The sequence below is a fragment of the Amblyraja radiata genome, chromosome 6 (assembly GCF_010909765.2).
Source record: "Amblyraja radiata isolate CabotCenter1 chromosome 6, sAmbRad1.1.pri, whole genome shotgun sequence".
Lineage (NCBI taxonomy): Eukaryota > Metazoa > Chordata > Chondrichthyes > Rajiformes > Rajidae > Amblyraja > Amblyraja radiata.
In genome coordinates this window covers 92,093,008-92,114,511 of record NC_045961.1, presented here as the reverse complement: position 1 = coordinate 92,114,511, position 21,504 = coordinate 92,093,008, and the positions used below count along the sequence as shown (strand labels likewise).

Here is a 21,504-nt window from a genome sequence, read left to right as displayed (position 1 = left end):
GGACAGCCGCGTGGCCGCATTGCATGTCGGTATTGGTAGTCTCGGCGTGACGCGCTTCCCACCCGCGCCGTGGTCGCAACGAAACAATGGCCTACAACGCCCATGATGCATGGCGCGCCGTATTCCGATAGGGCCGGCCTCGCCAACCGCGTTGCCTGCTGGTATTGGTAGTTTCGATCGTGACGTAATTCACACTCGCGCCCTGGTCGCAAGGAACTCCATTGAACTACATCCCCCACCATGCACCGCGCGGCGGTGGCGTCGTCCGCCTCGCTGCTGGCCTGTTTGTTTGGCGATCGGGCTGAAGGGGGGAAAAAAGCAAAGTGAAGGGTTTGTGTGCGGAAGCTTGCAAGCTTGTGTCCGCCCTTCAACCCCCCTCCCACTCTCCCCGTCCGCCGCGGGGATTTGATTAGTTGGGGGGTTAAACGCACCCTGAGGTAAGATGATAATGTTGGGGGGTGGGGGAGGTGAGCAGTTTGCATCGCCAGCTCATCGGGCGGCTGCAGGGCGATGGGCCTCCGCGGGGAAGCTTATGGCAAACGCCCTGTGCTAATCGTGCAGGAATGAACTGCAGATGCTGGTTTTATACCGAGGATAGACACAAATGCTGGAGTAATATGGTGTGGACAGACTGCATCTCTGGAGAAAAGGAATGGACGCCGTTTCGGGTCTGAACCTTCTTCAGACTTCAGATTAGCCGTGTGCTGATCGGTTCCACTTCATCCACCAATGAAGATCTGAGACTGTCACCCGCTCCCATGGGTGGCTTAGTGAGGTGGTGGGTTTCTCATTGACAGAAATTAAGAGAGGCAATGTTTGTCTGCTGATATGTATGTAAGAAGGAATTGCAGATGCCAATTTACACAGAATATGGACTAACTTAGTTGGTCAGGCAGCATATCTGGAGAAAAGGAACTTAGTTGGTCAGGCAGCATCTCTGGAGAAAAGGAAGAGGCGAAGTTTCGGATAGAGATCATTCATAATTCATAATTCATTTTCTCCAGAGATGCTACCAGACCCCCTTTTGTGTCTGATGATAACTCTGTTTTGGTGTGGGATGGGGGAATCAGTCGTATGATCACTTTGCCACGGTCAGATGGAACAGGTCTCGGTTAATGCAGAGGGTTTAAGATGTATGTTTTCAGGGGAGAAAATAAAATATAAAGTATCACCTAAATAGTTTTCAGGGGGTAATATTTATGAGAATTAATCAAATTGTAAAAGTTATGCATTTCACAGTAGGGAACACCAAACAGCTTGAAAATGTTATTTTATTACCAGCTTTATGATCATTGGCCTGATGCAAAAGGTAACAGCTTTCTGGAAAATCATCTGGGTACTTCCTGCACCATTCATACATAGGACAACCATTTGGAATTTTGCGGAGGAAATTAGACCAAATTCATTGAATTATTAAGACATGTGGCACATTGAGGTAAAGGCATCCTGTCAATCTCCTTTCCCTGCCACATCCAGGCATCTTTCAAATTATTTTCTGTCAATTATTCAATTCCCTCGGAAGGACTGATTGGTATTAGTTTATTATTGTCATGTGCACTGAGGTACAATGAAAAGCCTTTTGTGGTATCCAGTCAAATTAAACCATACTATACATGAGTATAATCTCGCCATATACAAGTACAACTGGTAGTGCAAGAAATACCAGAGTGCTGAATATAATATAACATCGTTATAGTGTTATGGTTACAATGAAAAAGTCCAAGATTTGTAAGGTAGATTTGAAGATTGGGACTACACCCTAGTTTATGGGTGGACCATTCAATTGTTTGATATTAGCAGTGTGAAAGTCATCTCTTAATCTAGTGCTACTTGTTTTCAAACTTTTGTAACTTCTGCCCACAGGAGAGGGGAGAAGATTGGGTGAATGGAATGGAAAAGGTCCTTGATTTATGTTGGTTGTTTTCCCAAGGCAACGCAAAGCATCTCCTTCCTTTACTGTCTTGTTATTGGTAAAGATCGGACCCACTGCCATGGTGTCATTGCAAATTTGTAAATGGAATTAGGGCAGAATTTTGCCACACAGTCGGGAGTGTTTAGATAGTACCATAAAAGGCTAAGAACGCATCCTTGCTGACTCATTATGGGGATGGGGTGGGGAGGGGAAAGATAGCTGGAAAATAGGAGGGACAGGGTAAAGCCTGGCAGGTGCATACAGGTGAGGGGGGAGGGTGTTAGATAGGCAGTTGGTGGACAAACGCGAGAGATGAAAAGATAGGCGTGAGACAAAAGGATTGAAGAGTTGTGAATTGTGAAGGCATAGTAAGGAATGTCGTTGGGAGGGGAGAAATAGGTGTGAGTTCAGATAGAACACGGGGGGGTTTGTAATTACCTAAATTTGGAGAATTCAATTTTCATACCACTGGGTTGGAAGCGGACTATGAGGTGTTGTTCCTTCAGTTTGTGTGTGGTCTCTCTCTGGCAATAGAGGAGGTCCAGGACAATAAGGTCAATGTGGGACTGGAAAGAGGAGTTAAAATGTTTAGCAATTTTATTTTGAGAGGGCTTGTATACAAAAAACAGTGATGTAATACTGAGGCTCCATAAGGTCACATTTGGAATATTGTGAGCAATTTTGGGCACCATATCTGAGGATGGATGTGCTGGCTCTGGAGGAGGTCCAGAAGAGGTTTACAATGAGTAGGTTAACATTGGATGATCTTTTGACGGCACCTGGCCAATACTCGCTGGAGTTTAGAAGAATGAGGGGGGACGTCTTTGAAACGTACAGAATAGTATGTTGGATAGAGTGGATGTGGAGAGGATGTTTCCATTAGTTGGAGAGTCTAGGACCAGAGGCCATAGCTCCAGAGTTAAAATACGTTCTTTTAGGAAGGAATTTCTTTAGTCAGAGGTTGGCCAATCTGGAATTCCACAGAAGGCTGTGGGGGCCAAGTCAGTGGATATATTTAAGGCAGAGATGGTAGTTTCTTGATTAATACAGGTGTCAGAGGTTTATGGGGAGAAGGCAGGAGAATGGGGTTAAGTGGGAGAGATAGATCAGCCATCAGGCTTAAGCCCTCCCTTCACCAGTTTAAATTCCATTTGGAATATTTTGGAGGACCAAGAAACCAAGAACCAAGCCATGAATGAATGGCAGAGTAGACTTAATGGGCCAAAAGGCCTAATTCTGCTCCTACCACATGACCTTATGATCCAGAGGCAGAGGGGATACTAACGCCTAGGTCCAGCTGTTTGGTTGGGATTATAGTGTTCAAGGCAAAGTTATAGCTCAACACCATTACACATAGGCACTTAATTCTACATTATAACTACTCTCTGTCTAAAACACTCTGTTTTTCAAGAGAGAGTTAGATTTCTCTCTTAGGGCTAAGGGAATCAAGGGATATGGGGACAAAGCCAGAACGGGGTACTGATTTTGAATGATCAGCCATGATCATAGAAACCTAGAAAATAGGTGCAGGAGTAGGCCATTCGGCCCTTCGAGTCTGCAATATGATCATGGCTGATCATCCAACTCAGTTTCCTGTACCTGCCTTCTCTCCATACCCCCTGATCCCTTTAGCCACAAGGGCCACATCTAACTCCCTCTTAAATATAGCCAATGAACTGGCCTCAACTACCTTCTGTGGTTGAGAGTTCCAGAGATTCACCACTCTCTGTGTGAATTTTTTTTTTCTCATCTCGGTCCTAAAAGATTTCCCCTTTATCCTTAAACTGTGACCCCTTGTCCTGGACTTCCCCAACATCGGGAACAATCTTCCTGCATCTAGCCTGTCCAACCCCTTAAGAATTTTGTAAGTTTCTATAAGATCCCCCCTCAATCTTCTAAATTCTAGTGAGTACAAGCCGAGTCAATCCAGTCTTTCTTCATATGAAAGTCCTGACATCCCAGGAATCAGTCTGGTGAACCTTCTCTGTACTCCCTCTATGGCAAGAATGTCTTTCCTCAGATTTGGAGACCAAAATTGTACGCAATACTCCAGGTGTGGTCTCACCAGGACCCTGTACAACTGCAGTAGAACCTCGAAGGTACACAAAATTGCTGGGGAAACTCAGCGGGTGCAGCAGCATCTATGGAGCGAAGGAAATAGGTGACGTTTCGGGCCGAAACCCTTCTTCAGACTGATGGGGGGTGGGGGGGGGAGAAAGAAGGAAAAGGGGAGGAGGAGCCCGAGGGCGGGCGGATGGGAGGGTGGGAGGAGACAGCTAGAGGGTTAAGGAAGGGGAGGAGACAGCAAGGGCTAGCAAAATTGGGAGAATTCAATGTTAATGCCATACGGACGCAAGGTCCCCAGACGGAGTAGAACCTCCCTGCTTCTATACTCAAATCCTTTTGCTATGAATGCTAACATACCATTCGCTTTCTTCACTGCCTGCTGCACCTGCATGCCTACTTTCAATGACTGGTGTACCATGACACCCAGGTCTCGTTGCATCTCCCCTTTTCCTAATCGGCCACCATTCAAATAATAGTCTACTTTCCTGTTTTTGCCACCAAAGTGGATAACCTCACATTTATCCACATTATACTGCATCTGCCATGCATTTGCCCACTCATCCAACCTATCCAAGTCACCTTGCAGCCTCCTAGCATCCTCCTCACAGCTAACACTGTCCCCCAGCTTTGTGTCATCCGCAAACTTGGAGATGTTGCATTCAATTCCCTCGTCCAAATCATTAATATATATTGTAAATAGCTGGGGTCCCAGCACTGAGCCTTGCGGTACCCCACTAGTCACTGCCTGCCATTGTGAAAAGGACCCGTTTACTCCTACTCTTTGCTTCCTGTTTGCCAGCCAGTTCTCTATTCACATCAATACTGAACCCCCAATACCGTGTGCTTTAAGTTTGTATACTAATCTCTTATGTGGGACCTTGTCGAACGCCTTCTGAATGTCCAGATATAACACATCCACTGGTTCTCCCTTGTCCACTCTACTAGTTACATCCTCGAAAAATTCTATAAGATTCGTAAGACATGATTTACCTTTCGTAAATCCATGCTGACTTTGTCCAATGATTTCACCACTTTCCAAGTGCTGCTATCCCATCTTTGATAACTGACTCTAGCAGTTTCCCCACTACCGATGTTCAACTAACTGCTCTGTAATTCCCCGTTTTCTCTCCCTTTTAATAAGTGGAGTTACATTAGCTACCCTCCAATCCTCAGGAACTACTCCAGAATCTAAGGAGTTTTGAAAAATTATCACTAATGCATCCACTATTTCTGGGGCTACTTCCTTAAGTACTCTGGGATGCAGCCTATCTGGTCCTGGGGATTTAACGGCCTTTAATCCATTCAATTTACCTAACACCACTTCCTGGCTAACCTGGATTTCACTCAGTTCCTCCATCTCATTTGACCCGCTGTCCCCTGCTATTTCCGTCAGATTATTTATGTCTTCCTTAGTGAAGACAGAACCAAAGTAGTTATTCAATTGGTCTGCCATGTCCTTATTCCCCATGATCAATTCACCTGTTTCTGACTGCAAGGGACCTACATTTGTTTTAACTAATCTTTTTCTCTTCACATATCTATAAAACCTTTTGCAGTCAGTTTTTATGTTCCCTGCCAGTTTTCTTTCATGATCTATTTCCCCTTTCCTAATTAAGCCATTTGTCCTCCTCTGCTGGACTGAATTTCTCCCAGTCCTCTGGTAGGCTGCTTTTTCTGGCTAATTTGTACGCTTCATCTTTTGTTTTGATACTATCCCTGATTCCCCTTGTTATCCACGGATGCACTACCTTCCCTGATTTATTATTTTGCCTAACTGGGATGAACAATTGTTGTAGTTCATCCATGCAGTCTTTAAATGCCTTCCATTGCATATCCACCGTCAACCCTTTAAGAATCAATTGCCAGTCAATCTTGGCCAATTCACGTCTCATACCCTCAAAGTTACCTTTCTTTAAGTTCAGAACCCTTGTTTCTATTGAATCATATTGAATGGCGGTGGTGGCTCGAACAGCCGCACCTATTTTCTATGTTAAAAGCAACAAGTTGTTCCTCCTACACCACTCCTCACCTTTTACATAGAATTTTAAATATTTGGTCCCTGAGCTTAAACCCTCTGCCAAAAGGAACAGGTTCCCTTATCTTCTCCATCTAAACCAGTCGAGATCTTGTACAACCTTTGTGTAAGTAAGTAAAGTTAGTAAATAAGTAAGTTTATTGGCCAAGTATTCACATACAAGGTATTTGCCTTGGTGCTTCGCCCACAAGTAATAACATGACATATAGTGACAGTTACGAATGACTCAGAAAACGCTAAACATTAATAATAATAGAAACATAGAAATTATGTGCAGGAGTAGGCCATTCGGCCCTTCGAGCCTGCACCGCCATTCAATATGATCATGGCTGATCATCCAACTCAGTATCCCGTACCTGCCTTCTCTCCATACCCTCTGATCCCCTTAACCAAAAGGGCCACATCTAACTCCCTCTTAAATATAGCCAATGAACTGGCCTCGACTACCCTCTGTGGCAGAGAGTTCCAGAGATTCACCACTCTCTGTGTGAAAAAAGTTCTTCTCATCTCGGTTTTAAAGGATTTCCCCCTTATCATTAAGCTGTGACCCCTTGTCCTGGACTTCCCCAACATCGGGAGCAATCTTCCTGCATCTAGCCTGTCCAACCCCTTAAGAATTTTATAAGTTTCTATAAGATCCCCTCTCAATCTCCTAAATTCTAGAGAGTATAAACCAAGTCTATCCAGTCTTTCTTCATAAGACAGTCCTGACATCCCAGGAATCAGTCTGGTGAACCTTCTCTGCACTCCCTCTAGGGCAATAATGTCCTTCCTCAGATTTGGTTTGACATAATAAAACATTAATGATAAACACCATTGATCAAGCATGTGAACCAACAAAATACCAGATCAAAGGGAGGCTACAGATTTTTGGCTGTTGAGTAGAGCAACTACTCGTGGATAAAAGCTGTTTTTATGGCTGGCTGTGGCAGCTTTGACAGTCCGGAGTCATCTTCCAGAGGGAAGTGATTCAAAGAGTTTGTGGCCAGGGTGAGAGGGGCCGGAGATGATCTTGCCCGCTCGCTTCCTGGCCCTTGCAGTGTACAGTTCATCAATGGAGGGAAGGTTGCAGCCAATAACCTTCTCAGCTGATCAGATGATTCGCTGCAGCCTCCGGATGTCATGCTTGATGGCTGAGCCAAACCAGACCATGATGGAGAAGGTGAGGACAGACTCTACGATGGCCATGTAGAATTGGACCATCATTGCCTGTGGCAGATTGTGCTTCCTCAGCTGCCATAAGAAGTACATCCTCTGTTGTGCATTTTAGTCTGTGGAGTCAATGGTAGCCCCCCACTTAAGATCCTTGGAGATGATGGTTCCCAGGAACTTTAAAGACTCCACAGATGTGACTGTGGTGTTGTTGATGGTGAGTGATGGGAGGGGGAGTTCTCCTAAAGCCTACAATCAATTCCACTGTCTTAAGAGCATTGAGCTCTAGGTTGTTGGGATGGCACCAGGACGGCAGCTGTGCCACTTCCTGTCTGTAGGCAGATTCCTCCCCATCCTGGATCAGTCCAATCAGGGTTGTGTCGTCCGCAAACTGAGAAGCTTAACAGAGGTGTCTGTGGAGGTGCAGTTATTAGTGTAGAGAGAGTAGAGGAGAGGAGAGAGTACGCAGCCTTGCGGTGCTCCTATGCTGAGCGATTGCGGGTCCGAGATGTGCTTTCCCAGCCTCACATGCTGCTTCCTGTCTGTCAGGAAGCTGGTGATCCACCGACAGAGGGGTTCAGGCACAGTCAACTCAGAAAGTTTGGAGTGTAGTAGCTCTGGCACAATGGTGTTGAATGCAGAGCTATGGTGTTGAAACAGGATCCTCGCATACGTCCCGTGGCGGTCTAGGTGCTGTAGGATGAAGTGCAGGCCCAGGTTGACTGCATCATCCACAGATCTATTGGCCCGATATGCAAACTGCATAGGGTCCAGCAGGGGAATCGTGATATTTTTCAGCTTGGCCAGCATAAGCCTTTCAAGTGTCTTCATGACTACAGTGGTCAGTGCGACGGGCCTGTAGTCATTAAGACAAGTAACCCTTGCCTTTTTAGGTACAAGGACAATAGTGGAGACTTTGAAGCAGGCAGGGACAGTTTTGCAGGGACTGGTTGAAAATGTCTGTGAAGTTGTTTGGCACAGAGCTTGAGAGTCGAGGGGGAAACATTGTCAGGTCCTGGAGATTTCCGGCTTTTCTGTCTTCTGATAAGCCTCTCCACCTCCTCTATTTTTATTGTTGATGAAGTGATGTTGTTCAGCAAGGAGGGTGTGGGTAATTGGGTGTGAAGTGGTGATTGGAGGGGGGTGGGTGTAGAAGGGCCCAGTCTTTGCAGACTGAGGTCAGGCGTTTGAGGTGAGTGGGTGTGAAGTGTTGGTTGGGGTGGGAATTGGTCCAGTCTTTTCATACTGGAGTCTTGCCTTAAGTAGGTGTGAAGTGAATGGGAAGGAGAGGGTGCAGGGTCCATTCTTTGCAGACTGGGGTCTGGCTGTGTTGGTTGGGTAGGGGGGAGGGGGTACCAGGGTTACGTTTCTGATTTTCAAACCTGCAGTAAAACTAATTCAGGTCGTTGGTCAGCTGACGATTGTCCAAAGAACGGGGGGGTTTCCTCTTGTGGCTGGTAATTTCTTGCAAGCCCTTCCAAACTGAAGAAGAGTTACTAGCTGAGAACTTGCTCCTCAACTTCTCAGAGTATGTTTCCTTGGCAGCTCTGATTCCTCTTCTCAGCTTGTACTTGGCCTGCCTGTAGAGGTCTGTATCCCCGCTCCTATAGGCCTCCTCTTTAGACCGTCGGAGTTCTGCTGTGAACCAGGGCTTGTTGTTGTTGAACCATACCCGGGTCTTAGTTGGAATGCAACTGGGATAATCATGTTCCTTTAAAGTTCCTTTAAACTAGATTGAGAGGGGATCTTATAGAAACTTACAAAATGCTTAAGGGGTTGGACAGGCTAGATGCAGGAAGATTGTTCCCGATGTTGGGAACAATCAGAACAAGGGGCCACAGTTTAAGGATGAGGGGGAAGTCTTTTAGGTATTCATACCATACTGGTATTCTTCAGTGAGGGTAGCAATGATATGTTTTAAAATATTTTAAGAAAGTCATAAATGTGTTGGGCCATTTTTCTAAATACTAATTCTGAAGAAGGTAAACTTTGGAAGCGCTGGCTTACTTTTGACCACATATAATTTTGGTAACCTTCTGGGTATGTACAGTATTCAATTCAATTCAATTCAATTTATTGTCATTTGGACCCCTTGAGGTCCAAACGAAATGCCGTTTCTGCAGCCATACATTACAAACAAATAGACCCAAGACACAACATAATTTACATAAACATCCATCACATTGCTGTGATGGAAGGCCAAAAAACTTTTCTCTCCACTGCACTCCCCCCCCCCCCCCCCCCGATGTCAGAGTGAAAGTCAAAGCCCCCGGCGGGCGATGGCGAATTGTCCCGTGGCCATTAAGCCACGCCGGGTAATGCAAGGTCGTGCACCGGGTCTTGGTGTTAGAGCCCCCGGCGCGCGCTCGCAAACTCCCGCGGCCATTCCAAGCCGCGCGGGGCGGTGCTGTAAGGCCCCGCTCCAGGAGCTCTTCAACCCCGCAACTCGGGCGGGAGAAGTCGCCGTTGCGGAAGCCCGGAAAAGCGGTCTCCCTCCAGGGACCCGCGGGCTCCCGGTGTCACTGTCCGCCAAACCCGCAGTTGCAGCCACCAAATCTCCGGGGGTCGGGTCGCAGCAGCGTCCACCACAGCTCCGCCCGCTCTGGACTCGGCCAGCTCCGCGACGGTGAGGTGAGTGTCGGCACCAGAGTCCCCGGTTTTCCTGTTGGAGGCCGCTCCTCGTTGCAGCCCCAACGACAACGGAGACCCGACAAAGAAAAGGTCGGGTCTCCCGTGCAGGGAGAGATTTAAAAGTTACCCCCACCCCCCCCCCCCCCCCCCCCCCCCACACACATACCCCAACAAAAAATAACAAAAACTACATAAAAACATAGACATAAAATAATAAAAACGCAGACGGACTGCAGAGGCCGCTGCTGACGAGAGCCGCGCCGCCTACCGAAAGTATATTAACACTTCACATAAAAGCAAAATACTGACAATGCTGAACACCTGAATTTAACGACACAACACTTTCGAGACGCGCTGCATTTATGGAGAGAGAAATAGAGTTAACTTTGTGGTCGGTGAATTCTAGTGAAAGGATCTTATCTCCAAATTGTCCCTTCCCACAGATAGTACGTACATATTTCCACATTTTAATTTTGTGTTAGGTAGTTGCAGTGATTACAAATCATTTTTAGTCTTTCAAAGTAAGCTTTGAGGTGTACTTGTTTTAGAGACTGGTTAATTGGAGTGAGTTTAAAGTCTCAGTTTTTGTTGATGTTTTACAAAATCATCTCAAACAGCCCAAACAAGAAAATGAGTTTGTAGCAAAGAAGTGCAGATGCTAATTTAAATCGAAGTTAGACACAAAATGCTGGAGTAACACAGCGGGACAGGCAGCATCTCTGGAGCGAAGAATGGGTGACATTTCGGGTCAAGACCCGAAACGTCACCCATTCCTTCTCTCCAGAGATGCTGCCTGTCGAGACCCGAAACGTAACCCATTCCTTCTCTCCAGAGATGCTGCCTGTCCCGCTGAGTTACTCCAGCATTTTGTGTCTACCTTCAAAAAAATGAGTTTGCTCTGTGAATGGTCTCCATAACTCTTATGCCATTGCTTTAGTGACAGCATCCTGATGTTACTAATATGGACATGAAAAGATTTGCTATTTTCATGTTTAACTTGTTTGTCCTTCATAAAATCTTGCGTAGGCTCTATCCAAAGTAAAGTCTGCAGATTTAATCTTATTTTGTATATATCCCGTCCACTTTAGTGTGTGTGTATGCGTACTCGCGTGTGTTTGGGTGTGTTTTCCACATAGAGATGCTTAATTAAAGCGAAAAGTTAGTAAAAATCGAATTTAGTTTTCATAAAATCTTGACCAAAACTCTTGTTTTTATATTGGCAGCAAAAATGTTACCAACGACAACATATAATCCTAGCAGTCCGGGGAATGGAGCCCTAAATTCCAGGGATTCTGCACGATATACAGCTGGAGCCAAGCGCTACAAGTATCTCAGACGCCTTTTTCGTGTTAAACAAATGGATTTTGAATTTGCTATATGGCAGATGTTATACCTATTTACATCTCCACAAATGGTATACAGAAACTTTCATTACAGAAAACAGACTAAAGACCAATGGGCCAGAGATGACCCAGCCTTCCTAGTTTTGCTTAGTATCTGGTTATGTGGTAAGTATCCATTAGGAGAAAAAAAAATCAATTTCAAAAAGTCCAATTATTGGACATCTGTGATGATGTAAAGCCTAATATCACACGATTGTACAAGGTACTTCAGTTTTAAACTGAATTTTAAAATTTGTATTTTTGCGAGAAGATTGAAGATAAAAATACAGCAGCTTATTTATTGAGAGAATGAAATATATTCACTGTTCTAGAATTGACTTGTCGTAAAATCATTGAAATGTCAATGCAAATTAGGACTATTCTCCCACTCTCATTCTATTTCTTACTTTATTTGCTTTTATAACTCTCACTACGGTATATTTTCCACTCGGAACAATATGTCAATTTCCTGACAGTCCTTTCTAAGAATATTCTTTGAATCTCTCTTTAATCATTTTAGTTAATCCTAAAATTATGTCTCCTTGCTATTTAGTCATTAAACACAGAATTTTCACTTTTAATCTTCATTTAAGCTTTTTAAAGCCTGATCTGATTCTATTAATTTCCCTTGAGATTCACTGTTGAAGTGAAATTAATGCTAGTGTTCCAAGTTTAGTTGCAACTGAATTGCTTGTTCTTTAGTACAACTGCTGTAAAACTATTGCACAACCCTACCATTGTCCCGTATCTAATGCTATGTTGTGACTGGAAGAAAGAATGCCTTACTTTATTGACCTACAAACATTGTACTGTATAATGGTCTGACTTTGATTTCTTCAATGAGGTAGCTATTATTGTAATGCATCTGAAACATGCAAATCAATTAAAAAAAATGAAGAACCTTCAAAACATGTGAATCAGATACTCGATAGTGCAAAAACATCAACAGATGACTACGGAGCTCATTGATAATGAGATGTAAATGTTGAGGAGGAGAAAGGGAATAATAAGTGGAGAATTTCACCTACTTTAAAATTGTAATTTGCAGTTGAGTGGTTGGATGAAGAAGTGAAAGTAATACATTGTGTGTAGATCTGGAAGAATTCAACATGGGGATGAATTTGTCTTTGCAGCTTCCACCATTGGTTTTGGATTTGTATTAGGAATGGGATTTTTTGAAACAATAAAGCTTTTACTGTGGGTCGTATTCATTGACTGCATCGGAGTTGGACTACTGATCGCAACATTAATGTGGTAAGTTTTAAAAATAGTTCATAAGATCAGAAGTGATAGGAGCAGAATTAGGCCCATCAAGTCTACTCCACCATTCAATCATGGCTGATCTACCTCTCCCTCCTAACCCCATTCTCCTGCCTTCTCCCCATAACCTCTGACATCTGTACTAATTAAGCATCTATCTATCTCTGCCTTAATAATATCCACTGACTTGGCCTCCACAGCCTTCCGTTGCATGTTGTTATATCTAGCTTTTAAAATTCCTGTGCACACAAACCAGTGTGGAACAATTTAATCTGCTTTTGCACATTTAAAGATGTACTCTATAACTGAACTGAACTCCTTGCAGCCTTAATGCTAAATTAAAATACTATTATTTAAATACTATAGTCATTTTCTTGTTTAAAATTGGTTGCTCAATCATTTTTTTTAATTAATTGAGCAGGAGCTGCATAAGTTAGTATTTTTTGTAATGAAATATTGTAAATGAAAGAATAGTTAAGTTATATATAATGTTTCTATTTTTTTTTTTTTAAATTTACAATGCCATTTGTGATTTACAAAGTGTTCATTGAGTAAGTCATGAAATAACAACTCAGAAAATAATTGGTGTTTTAAAATAACATTTTGAAGTTGCACACATTTAAAAAAAAAATCAAATTATTCTACTGGTTAAATTGGGTGATTGGCCAAAATAATGTATTGCAGAATGTTAGTGCAAATTAACAGTTCATTCAAAATATTGTATTTTCAATTAAAATGTGATGAGATTTCCTTTGATGTGGATTGTATTGCAGTACATAGTGTTCTGAGGATAGAGCACAGATCGTTCGCCAATGGCTTCTGGAGTAAATGCAGCATACATTGAGTCAAGATGTTTAGGCTTGAATCTAAAATTCGATATCTGGTCTGCTCCCCATGCCACTATACTGCAGACCAGATTTTCAACCATACTTTTACTGTTTTTACTTATCCCTACTGTGATCAATTTAACATCTTGACTAGCAGTTGGAATAAGAATGTGCTTGTGGAAGTCCTTTGATGTGACTTTATCCTATTTGTTTTTATGTAGTTGGTTCCAACATATGCCACAAGTGATTTATCTTTCCACTACCTTTCCAAGATACTTTCCAGACCTCCTGGACTCTTAATTGAAGTTTCAGGGGTTCTGCCTTAATTATCAAATCCCTTATGAAGCCAACCTTCCAATGCTGCTACCATGCCTCTCTAATGTAATCTTGTATTCATAGGTATCTGGAATAAGTTATTTAAATATTACTCCTCCTCCCCTATCTCGCACACCCATCAACCTACTAGCTGCTGTTAGTTCTTCATTCATTCATTCATTCATTGATTCCTTGGATTAAGAATCCCTAGTTAGCCTTGTCTTGCAAACATTCATGAGTGCCCCAGCTTGTAGCTTCAGTTTTTTTTTACTCCCATTTATTGTGCTTCTTATACTGCCTGCCTCACAATGCCGATGATACTGAATCATTGGATTTTCAGTCACTAACTTCGAGTTATAGTCATACAGCATGGAAGTAGGCCCTTCGGCCCAACTTGCCCACGCTGACCAACATGCCCCACCAACCCCCCAAAACATAACCTCAGGCTGTTCTTGCATTCAGTAACTATTTATCCTAATCAACAGTACAGCCAACCTGTATTTGAAAATATATGCCCCCAAGTTGCTGTTATATAGTGCATATTTTGTTTCCAGGTGTATCACCAACAGATATTTGATGAAGCCTCAGAGCAAAGGCTATGATGTGGAATGGGGCTATGCCTTTGACATTCATCTGAATGCTTTCTATCCACTTCTTGTAATATTGCATTTCATTCAATTGTTCTTCATTAACCGTAAGTTTATTCTTTTGATTAAAAATATATATTTTCCCAAGCATTACAAAATCACTTAGTTTTGTCTCCAAACTTTACTACAAAATTAAAAAGCACCAAGAATTTAATGTTGGAAGAAAATAAATGATTTTTGAAATTAAAAACTAGCAGAGCTAGTTATGGTGTCATTGGTGCAGACATTGATAAGCAACAGAAGCTATTCCCAAATCTCTCTCCTGCCTCTGACTTGCATGTTTCTTGTGGGAAGCTGTTCCAAAGGTCTCGGGTTTGATTTCAGCCAGAGGGTGGTTTCACAGGTGGAGGATGAATGAACATGGTCAAGTAGAAAAAGCTGATTTTACATCTCCCCAGGACCGGATGACTTGCCTTCCAGGAAATGGTGATAGAATTAGTAGATACACAGATTGTTACTTTCCAAAGTACCAGAGATTCTAGAAAAGTTTTTACAGATTGGAATATACCAAATGCAAATATAAGAATGCAGGTAGAGATAAAATGAGGAACTACTGACCTGTTAACTTGACATCAGCAGTAAGGAAATGCTAGTATCTATTATTAAGGAAGTGATACTAAGAAATAGATATAATGCTCGACAGGTGTTAGAATTTTTAAGTTGCATATTATGTGCATGTTGTATATTAGCCAGAAGTGGCGGCGCTGCCCTGGCAGCAGCGGCTCGCCTGCAGTCCGTTTGTTTTTACTTTTTTGTGTTGTTTTTTTTTGTTTTGTCTAGTTAAGTTTTTGGTTTTTAGGTTGTGTTTATGTGGGGGGGGGGGGGGGGGGGGGTTTGAAACAGGGCTTGCTGTCTCTCCCTTCGGGGGAATGCGACTTTTTTGTCGTATCCCCCTTCTCTGCCTCCGTCTGCGCTGAGGCCTAATGGCGGAGCTGGCGACTTTGAGACTCCGGAGGCAGAGCCAGTCAGGGCTTGCCCTGGGCTCGCTCCCGTGAGGACGGTCCTGCTCGGGGCTGGAACGGCGCTCCCGTGAGGGGCTGTGACGCTCCCGTGAGGGCAGCCTGACGCGGGGCTGAGACTCTCCCGTGAGGGGCTGTGGCGCTCCCGTCGGGGGGCGGCCCAGCCCGAGGGTGGAACGGCGCTCCCGTCGGGGCGGCCCAGCTCGAGGGAGGTACGGCGCTCCCGTCGGGGGGGCCCAGCTCGAGGGAGGAACGGCACTCACGTGAGGGCGATCCGGCTCGGGGCTGGAACGGTGCTCCGGTGACTGGGACGGCGTTCTGGCGGCGGTGACCTGAGTCCGGGGTTCAGCCGCGGGCCAGCGGCTGCGTCCGCTGGACTGGAGGGCGGCAGCTTCGACCACCCCGGGCCGCGGTGTTTGAGCCGGCCCATTTGCGGGGTTCGGTGAGCAGCGGGACTGTTTGTACCATCGCCCGGTGGGGAATCGCCTCAGCGCAGAGGGAGAAGAGGAGGGAAGAGACTGCAGCCCTAAGATTTTTGCCTCCACCACAGTGAGGAGGTGCTTGGAGGACTCACTGTGGTGGATGTTAATTTGTGTTTGTTGTTGTTTATTATTGTATTATTGTATGTATGACTGCAGGCACGAAATTTAGTTCAGACCGTAAGGTCTGAATGACAATAAAGGAAATTCTAATTCTAATTTTGACTTTCAGAAGTCTTAATAGGGGAAAGTCCCCAAAGGTAAGGTTCCGCCATAATCGTTTTGAATGAGGGGGTAGGGCAATGGGCTGAATGGTCTGCTCTTTTTTTTTAATTTAAGTTTTTACCTGACAGGTGAATCCAGCAGAAACTGTAGTTTTTGGGTGGTAGAAAACTTGGTTCCAGGAATGAAGGATTTTAGCTGTAGGATTAGTTTTGGAAAAATGCGGTTTTCATTGGATCAGAGAAAATTTGAAAAAAGTTGTACAAGATTTTGACAGGCTTAGATAGGTAGTCAATGATAAACTGTTCCCATTAGTCTTTTCTGAAAACAGAGACAGAGAATTAAGGTTTTGAGCAAAAGGTTATAATGGGGAATGGGCACACAATGGCGAGCGGGGTTTGCAATGGGGGTTTGTGGATTGAGGATGAATTAACTCTTTCAGCAGCAAATGGTAATGACTTGAAACTCACTCAAGGAAACAGAAAGGATCAAAAGGAAATTGGATATCCATTTCAGGAATATAAATTCAGGATGAGCAGAACAATGTGAGGGAATGGGGTTGGCTGCATTGCGCTACAGCAAGCCAGCATGGCATTGATCGACTGAATGTTTTTCATTCGCATCAATCTGGCAGTATTGCCGCATTTTATAAATGTTCTATATTTTCCCGGTTATTTGTCTGACTGTAGCTTTCTGATTTCTTCATGCAGCTGTTTTAAAATAATATTTTTGGAGGCAAATAGAGCTTATATTGTATGCATTTAAGTATTTACATCTTATTTCTTTGCAGATGTCATTATTAGAGACGGAATTATTGGTTGCTTTGTTGGAAATGTCTTCTGGCTGGTTGGGATTGGATATTATATTTACGTTACTTTTCTTGGATACAGTGGTAAGCATAAGTTTCACATCCATTTTTTGCGTGACATTTGAAAGGAACTAACTTGCAGAGATTTAATAATTCTATGTTCATAAGTCCTAGGTGCAGAATTAGGCCATTCAGCCCATCGAGTCTCATCTGGCATTCAATTACGGCTGATCTTTCCCTCGCAACTCCATTTTTCTGCCTTCTCCCTGTAACCTTTGACAACCTTACTATTCATAAAACCTGTCAATCTCCGCTTTAAAAATACCGACTTTGTCCCCACAGTCGTCTGTGGCAATGGATTCCACAGATTCACCACCCTCTGGCTGGAGAAATTCCTCCTCATCAAGGTACTTCCTTTTATTCTGAAGCCCTCTGGTCCTAGACTCTCCCATTAGTGGAAACATCCTCTTCATATCCACTTTATTCAAGCCTTCATTATTCGGTAAGTGGAAACATCCTCTCCACATCCACCCAATCCAGGCCTTTATTTGGTAAGTTTCAATGAGGTCCCCCCTCTTCTAAACTCCAGCGAGTACAGGCCCAGAGCCGTCAAATGCTCATCATAACCCAATCATCCCCGGGATCATTCTTGTAAACCTCCTCTGGACCCTCTTCAACGCCAGCTCACCGCTCCTCAAATATGAGGCTCAAAACTGCTCACAATACTCCAAATGCAGTCTGACCCGTGCCTTATAAAACTAACATCCCTGCTTTTATGTTCTAGTCTTCTCAAAATGAATGCTAACATTGCATTTGTCTCCCTTGCTACAGATTCAACTTGCAAATTAACTTTTTGGGAATCCTGCACCAGCACTCCCAAGTCCCTTTGCACCTCCAATTTATGAATCCTCTTCCCATTTTGTGCTCAGAGTTTCTTGTAGTGTTTAATATGGTCTACCAACTACATACAGAAAGTACTAGCTCCACCTATATGCTCCTGCCCGGTGCCTCAGGTCAGCTGATCAGCTGCTCCTTGAGGTACCAAGGTCTAAGCGGAAGCTCAGAGGGGATAGAGCCTTTTCTGTTGCTGCTCCGGCACTCTGGAACACCTTGCCGCTGCACATCAGACAGGCCCCCTCACTGTCCATCTTCAAATCCTCCCTAAAAACACAATTTTATTCTTTGGCTTTCGACACTGGCTGAGGCATTGCTCCTGTTTTTAGTGCTTTTAATGTCTTTTAATTTTTAGTGTGTTTTTTATAGTCCTTCGTTTTACGTTTTTTAATGGTTTTTAATTGTTTGTAATAGCTTTTTGTTCATGAGTTCTCATGTACAGCACTTTGTGGCAACTGCAGTTGTTTAAAGTGCTTTATAAATAAAGTTATTATTATTATTATTATTATACAGCACAGAAACAGGCCTTTTGGATTTTAGAACAGTGCAGCACAGAAACGGGCCTTTAAGCCCACAATATCCGTGCCGAACATGATGCCATGTTAACCTCGTCTATCTACACATGATGCATATTCCTACATTCCTTGTATATCCATGTTTCTATCAAAATTGCACTTAAACTCCACAATTATATCTCTCTAGTATGTCCTCTAGTATTTGCCATTTTCATCCTGGAAAAAAGGTATGACCGTCTACCCTTCTACGCCTCTCATAATTGTATATATCTCTATCTAGTCTCTCCTCAACCCCTGACTTGTATTTCCTAGTTGCAGGATAATTGTTCCAAAATATTCCTTACCTGCATTCTTCCCAGTCCTAATGGCTCAGTCTTGCAGCTTATGTGCCCAATGAGTCGCCGTGGTCACAGTGAGAATGTGCAAAGTCCATGTAGACAGAACCCGGGTCTGGCACTGTGAGGCAGTGGTTCTACCAGCTGCGTCGCTGTGCCTCTCTACATTATGGAGACTTAATATTATTATTTCCTGTAATCTCAATATGTTGCAATTTGAATTACTAGTCCATCTTTGCTCTTGCCTGTGCATTTGCCTCTCTTCGCCCAAACTATAGCAAGCCACTTAATTTGCATAATAAATTGTGATCTGAAACTCAATCTGTGCAGGCCACATACCAGTTTATACAAATATTTTTTTTTAGTACTCTAGTACCCTAGGTTTCTATGTCATCTTATCACAAGGAATTGCAGACACTGATTTATATATTTTAAAAACATATACACCAAAATGCCGGTCTTGCCAGTGACTGAGATCTTTAAAAATGTTGTTTCAAGTATTCGTCTAAATATCAGTGCTTCTGATTCCTCAGAATGACCAATGAATGCAATTTCAATTGATCTGTCTCCATTTGGTATTAGCTGAACGCATTTTTCACTTCCCCAGTGCTAAATGAGTGAGAAAACCGAATCAACGCCACTGTTCTCCATGTGAGCAGTCTCCCTTTCACTGACTCCATTTCCTTCCACTTATTTCTTCTTGGTTCAGTGTCGGCACAGTGGTTAAGATGACAGACTAACGAGCCAGTCTTGGGCTAAGAATCCAAAAAAGGCCCAAATTCAAATTTCATCATTGCAGCTATGAAATTTAAATTCAATTAACACCCTGATTTTTTTTAAGCTAGTATTAATATTATGATCATGAACCGGTTGAATTGTTGTAAAAACATCTGGTTTAATAACCTCTTTAAAGGAAATCTGTCTGACCTGTTTATGATCCATCGATGCATCTGAGCCTGAAATGGCTCAGATTGTCTACATGGTTCAAGGGCAGTTGTGTGGATGGGCAAAAAATGCCAGTCTTGCCAGTGACTGAGATCTTTAAAAATGAAAAATAAATCTGATGTAACACATTTCTTCTTTCAGCTTTGCCCTTTCTGAAGAACACGGTTGCCCTGCTTTATCCATTTGCCCTCCTGGTCATTTTCTTCTTGCTTTCACTGGGACTGGGATGGAACTTCACCAAAGGACTGTGCTGGTTCTACAAGTATAGAGTGCAGTGACACACCGCTCATCTAATGAAGTATTTGCTGAACATTTTGTTTGTTGCCAGTGTATATACAGCTTTGACATTTGTATAATTTGTAAATGTGCTGTACATACTGATAAATAACCATACAGATTTGAGGAATAAATTCAAGATTACTTCTGATTTATTCTTTTTAAACGTTTGATGAATTGTGGCATATCTTTTTTCAACATTGTGAATGTTGGAACATTGAATCCAGCAATCAGACTAGTGTGTATATTTCATTTACCAAACCTCTCAAGGAAGTACATTCCTTTATCAGCAGTAGTTCTGGTAGCTTTTCTGAAAAGCATTTATTGGGAAGCTTTAATGAATATTTATTCCGTGTATTTCCCCACTTTGGCTATTAAGTCTTTGAATGTATTTATTCTCTGATGGGGTTAGTGGAAAGTTGGGTGTATGAGGAGCCCATCAATTGAACAAGAAGAAAGGGTGGGTGAGGGGGAGGAAAGGAAATTTTTGTTGTTTAAAATTCATTTTTGCTCATCTTTCTTTCTAGCCTTCTCCCTTTTCTGGTTGATTTAAAGCATACAAAAAGTTGTATGCAAAAAACAAATAATCCCAAAACTCTCCAGGAGATCAACATTCTCACCACTGAACAAATCTCAAAGCAAGCCACAAAACTCATTCTAATTCATATTATGGTTTGTGGGTGATTAGAGTCAGCTGGGCAGACAATTCCATCATAAACAACGTGTTGAGGTTTTTGAAAATACAAGTCCTGCATTTTTAACAAAAATAAAAAAAATTACGTAATCAAGGTCTTGCTTTTGATTTATTCTGCAAATATTGCAGGAAATAATGTCAAATCAGCAGCTGATGGAACTAAAAAGAAAAATTGGAAATACCAGCTACACCAGTGAAGTAAGCTGAAACGGTAGTGCAGTTTCCCTTTCCGTTGATTGTACCTGAGTTGCAGAATCCGTTTGAGGAAAACCTATCCGATTTAAAGCAGATAAGTTGAGTGAAATTGAACAGGAATATCTGGATGGATTTAATAGAAAGGTCAAGTTAATGTTGGTCTGACATTTACTGTACTATAATTCCTGATCTAGAGGATGAATGGACTTGATTTAGGATTTGGCCAGCAGTTGAATAATAGTTTGTGAAATTCTTCTGATTAACAGTATCAGTTTTAAAGATACAGTGCAGAAACAAGTCCTAAGGCCCACCAAGTCCTCGCCGACTAGTAATCCCCGCACACTAACGCTGTCCTATACACACTAGGGACTATTATACCAAGCCAATTTACCTACAAATCTGTATGTCTTTGGAGTGTGGGAGTAAACCGGAGATCCGGGAGGAAACCCCACACAGGCCATGGAGAGAACGTACAAACTCCGTACAAGCAAGCATTCTTAGTCAGGACTGAACCTGGGTCACTGGTGCTGTAAGGCAGCAACTCTGCTGTGTGAATGGGAGGAATTGCTACCACAAGGCAAAGTCACACCATACACAGTATGTTCATGAATCACAATTTTCACGATGTACAAGTTAACTGCTTGAATATATGATAGCTAGACCAAAGTCATTGAAACAAAAAGCCATATATCATAGTTGAAGAAATAATCCATTTTGTGCATGAAAACTGAATGTACGTAATCCATGCTAAAATTAAGATAAATTACCAAAGTATGGTTTGGCATACTTTGGCAGAAGTAATTAGTGGAATTTTAACAAAAATCTATTCGCTAACCTAGTGAAATAACATTAGGTTGTAATTAAACATGTTGATATCAAGCTGTGAAACCAGGTGAAAGATCAAGAGTCTGAAGAAGGGTTTCGGCCCGAAACGTCGCCTATTTCCTTCGCTCT

General features: G+C 42.9%; 1 protein-coding gene across 1 annotated transcript; it reads left to right on the top strand.

The window, feature by feature from the left end:
- Positions 1-253: 253 nt before the first annotated feature.
- unc50 (unc-50 inner nuclear membrane RNA binding protein) lies at positions 254-20,445 on the top strand. Its single transcript, XM_033023225.1, has 6 exons — positions 254-437; positions 11,021-11,305; positions 12,313-12,433; positions 14,136-14,275; positions 16,679-16,780; positions 19,527-20,445. The coding sequence occupies exons 2-6, from the start codon at positions 11,026-11,028 to the stop codon at positions 19,661-19,663; spliced, it is 780 nt and encodes a 259-aa protein (XP_032879116.1). The 5' UTR covers positions 254-437; positions 11,021-11,025; the 3' UTR covers positions 19,664-20,445.
- Positions 20,446-21,504: the final 1,059 nt, after the last annotated feature.

Coding starts and splice junctions, on each gene's coding strand:
- unc50 (XM_033023225.1), top strand. CDS start 11,026: ATGTTACCAACGACAACATATAATCCTAGCAGTCCGGGGAATGGAGCC. Junction 12,434..14,135: donor CTGATCGCAACATTAATGTG/GTAAGTTTTAAA, acceptor TTTTGTTTCCAG/GTGTATCACCAACAGATATT. Junction 16,781..19,526: donor TACTTTTCTTGGATACAGTG/GTAAGCATAAGT, acceptor TTCTTCTTTCAG/CTTTGCCCTTTCTGAAGAAC.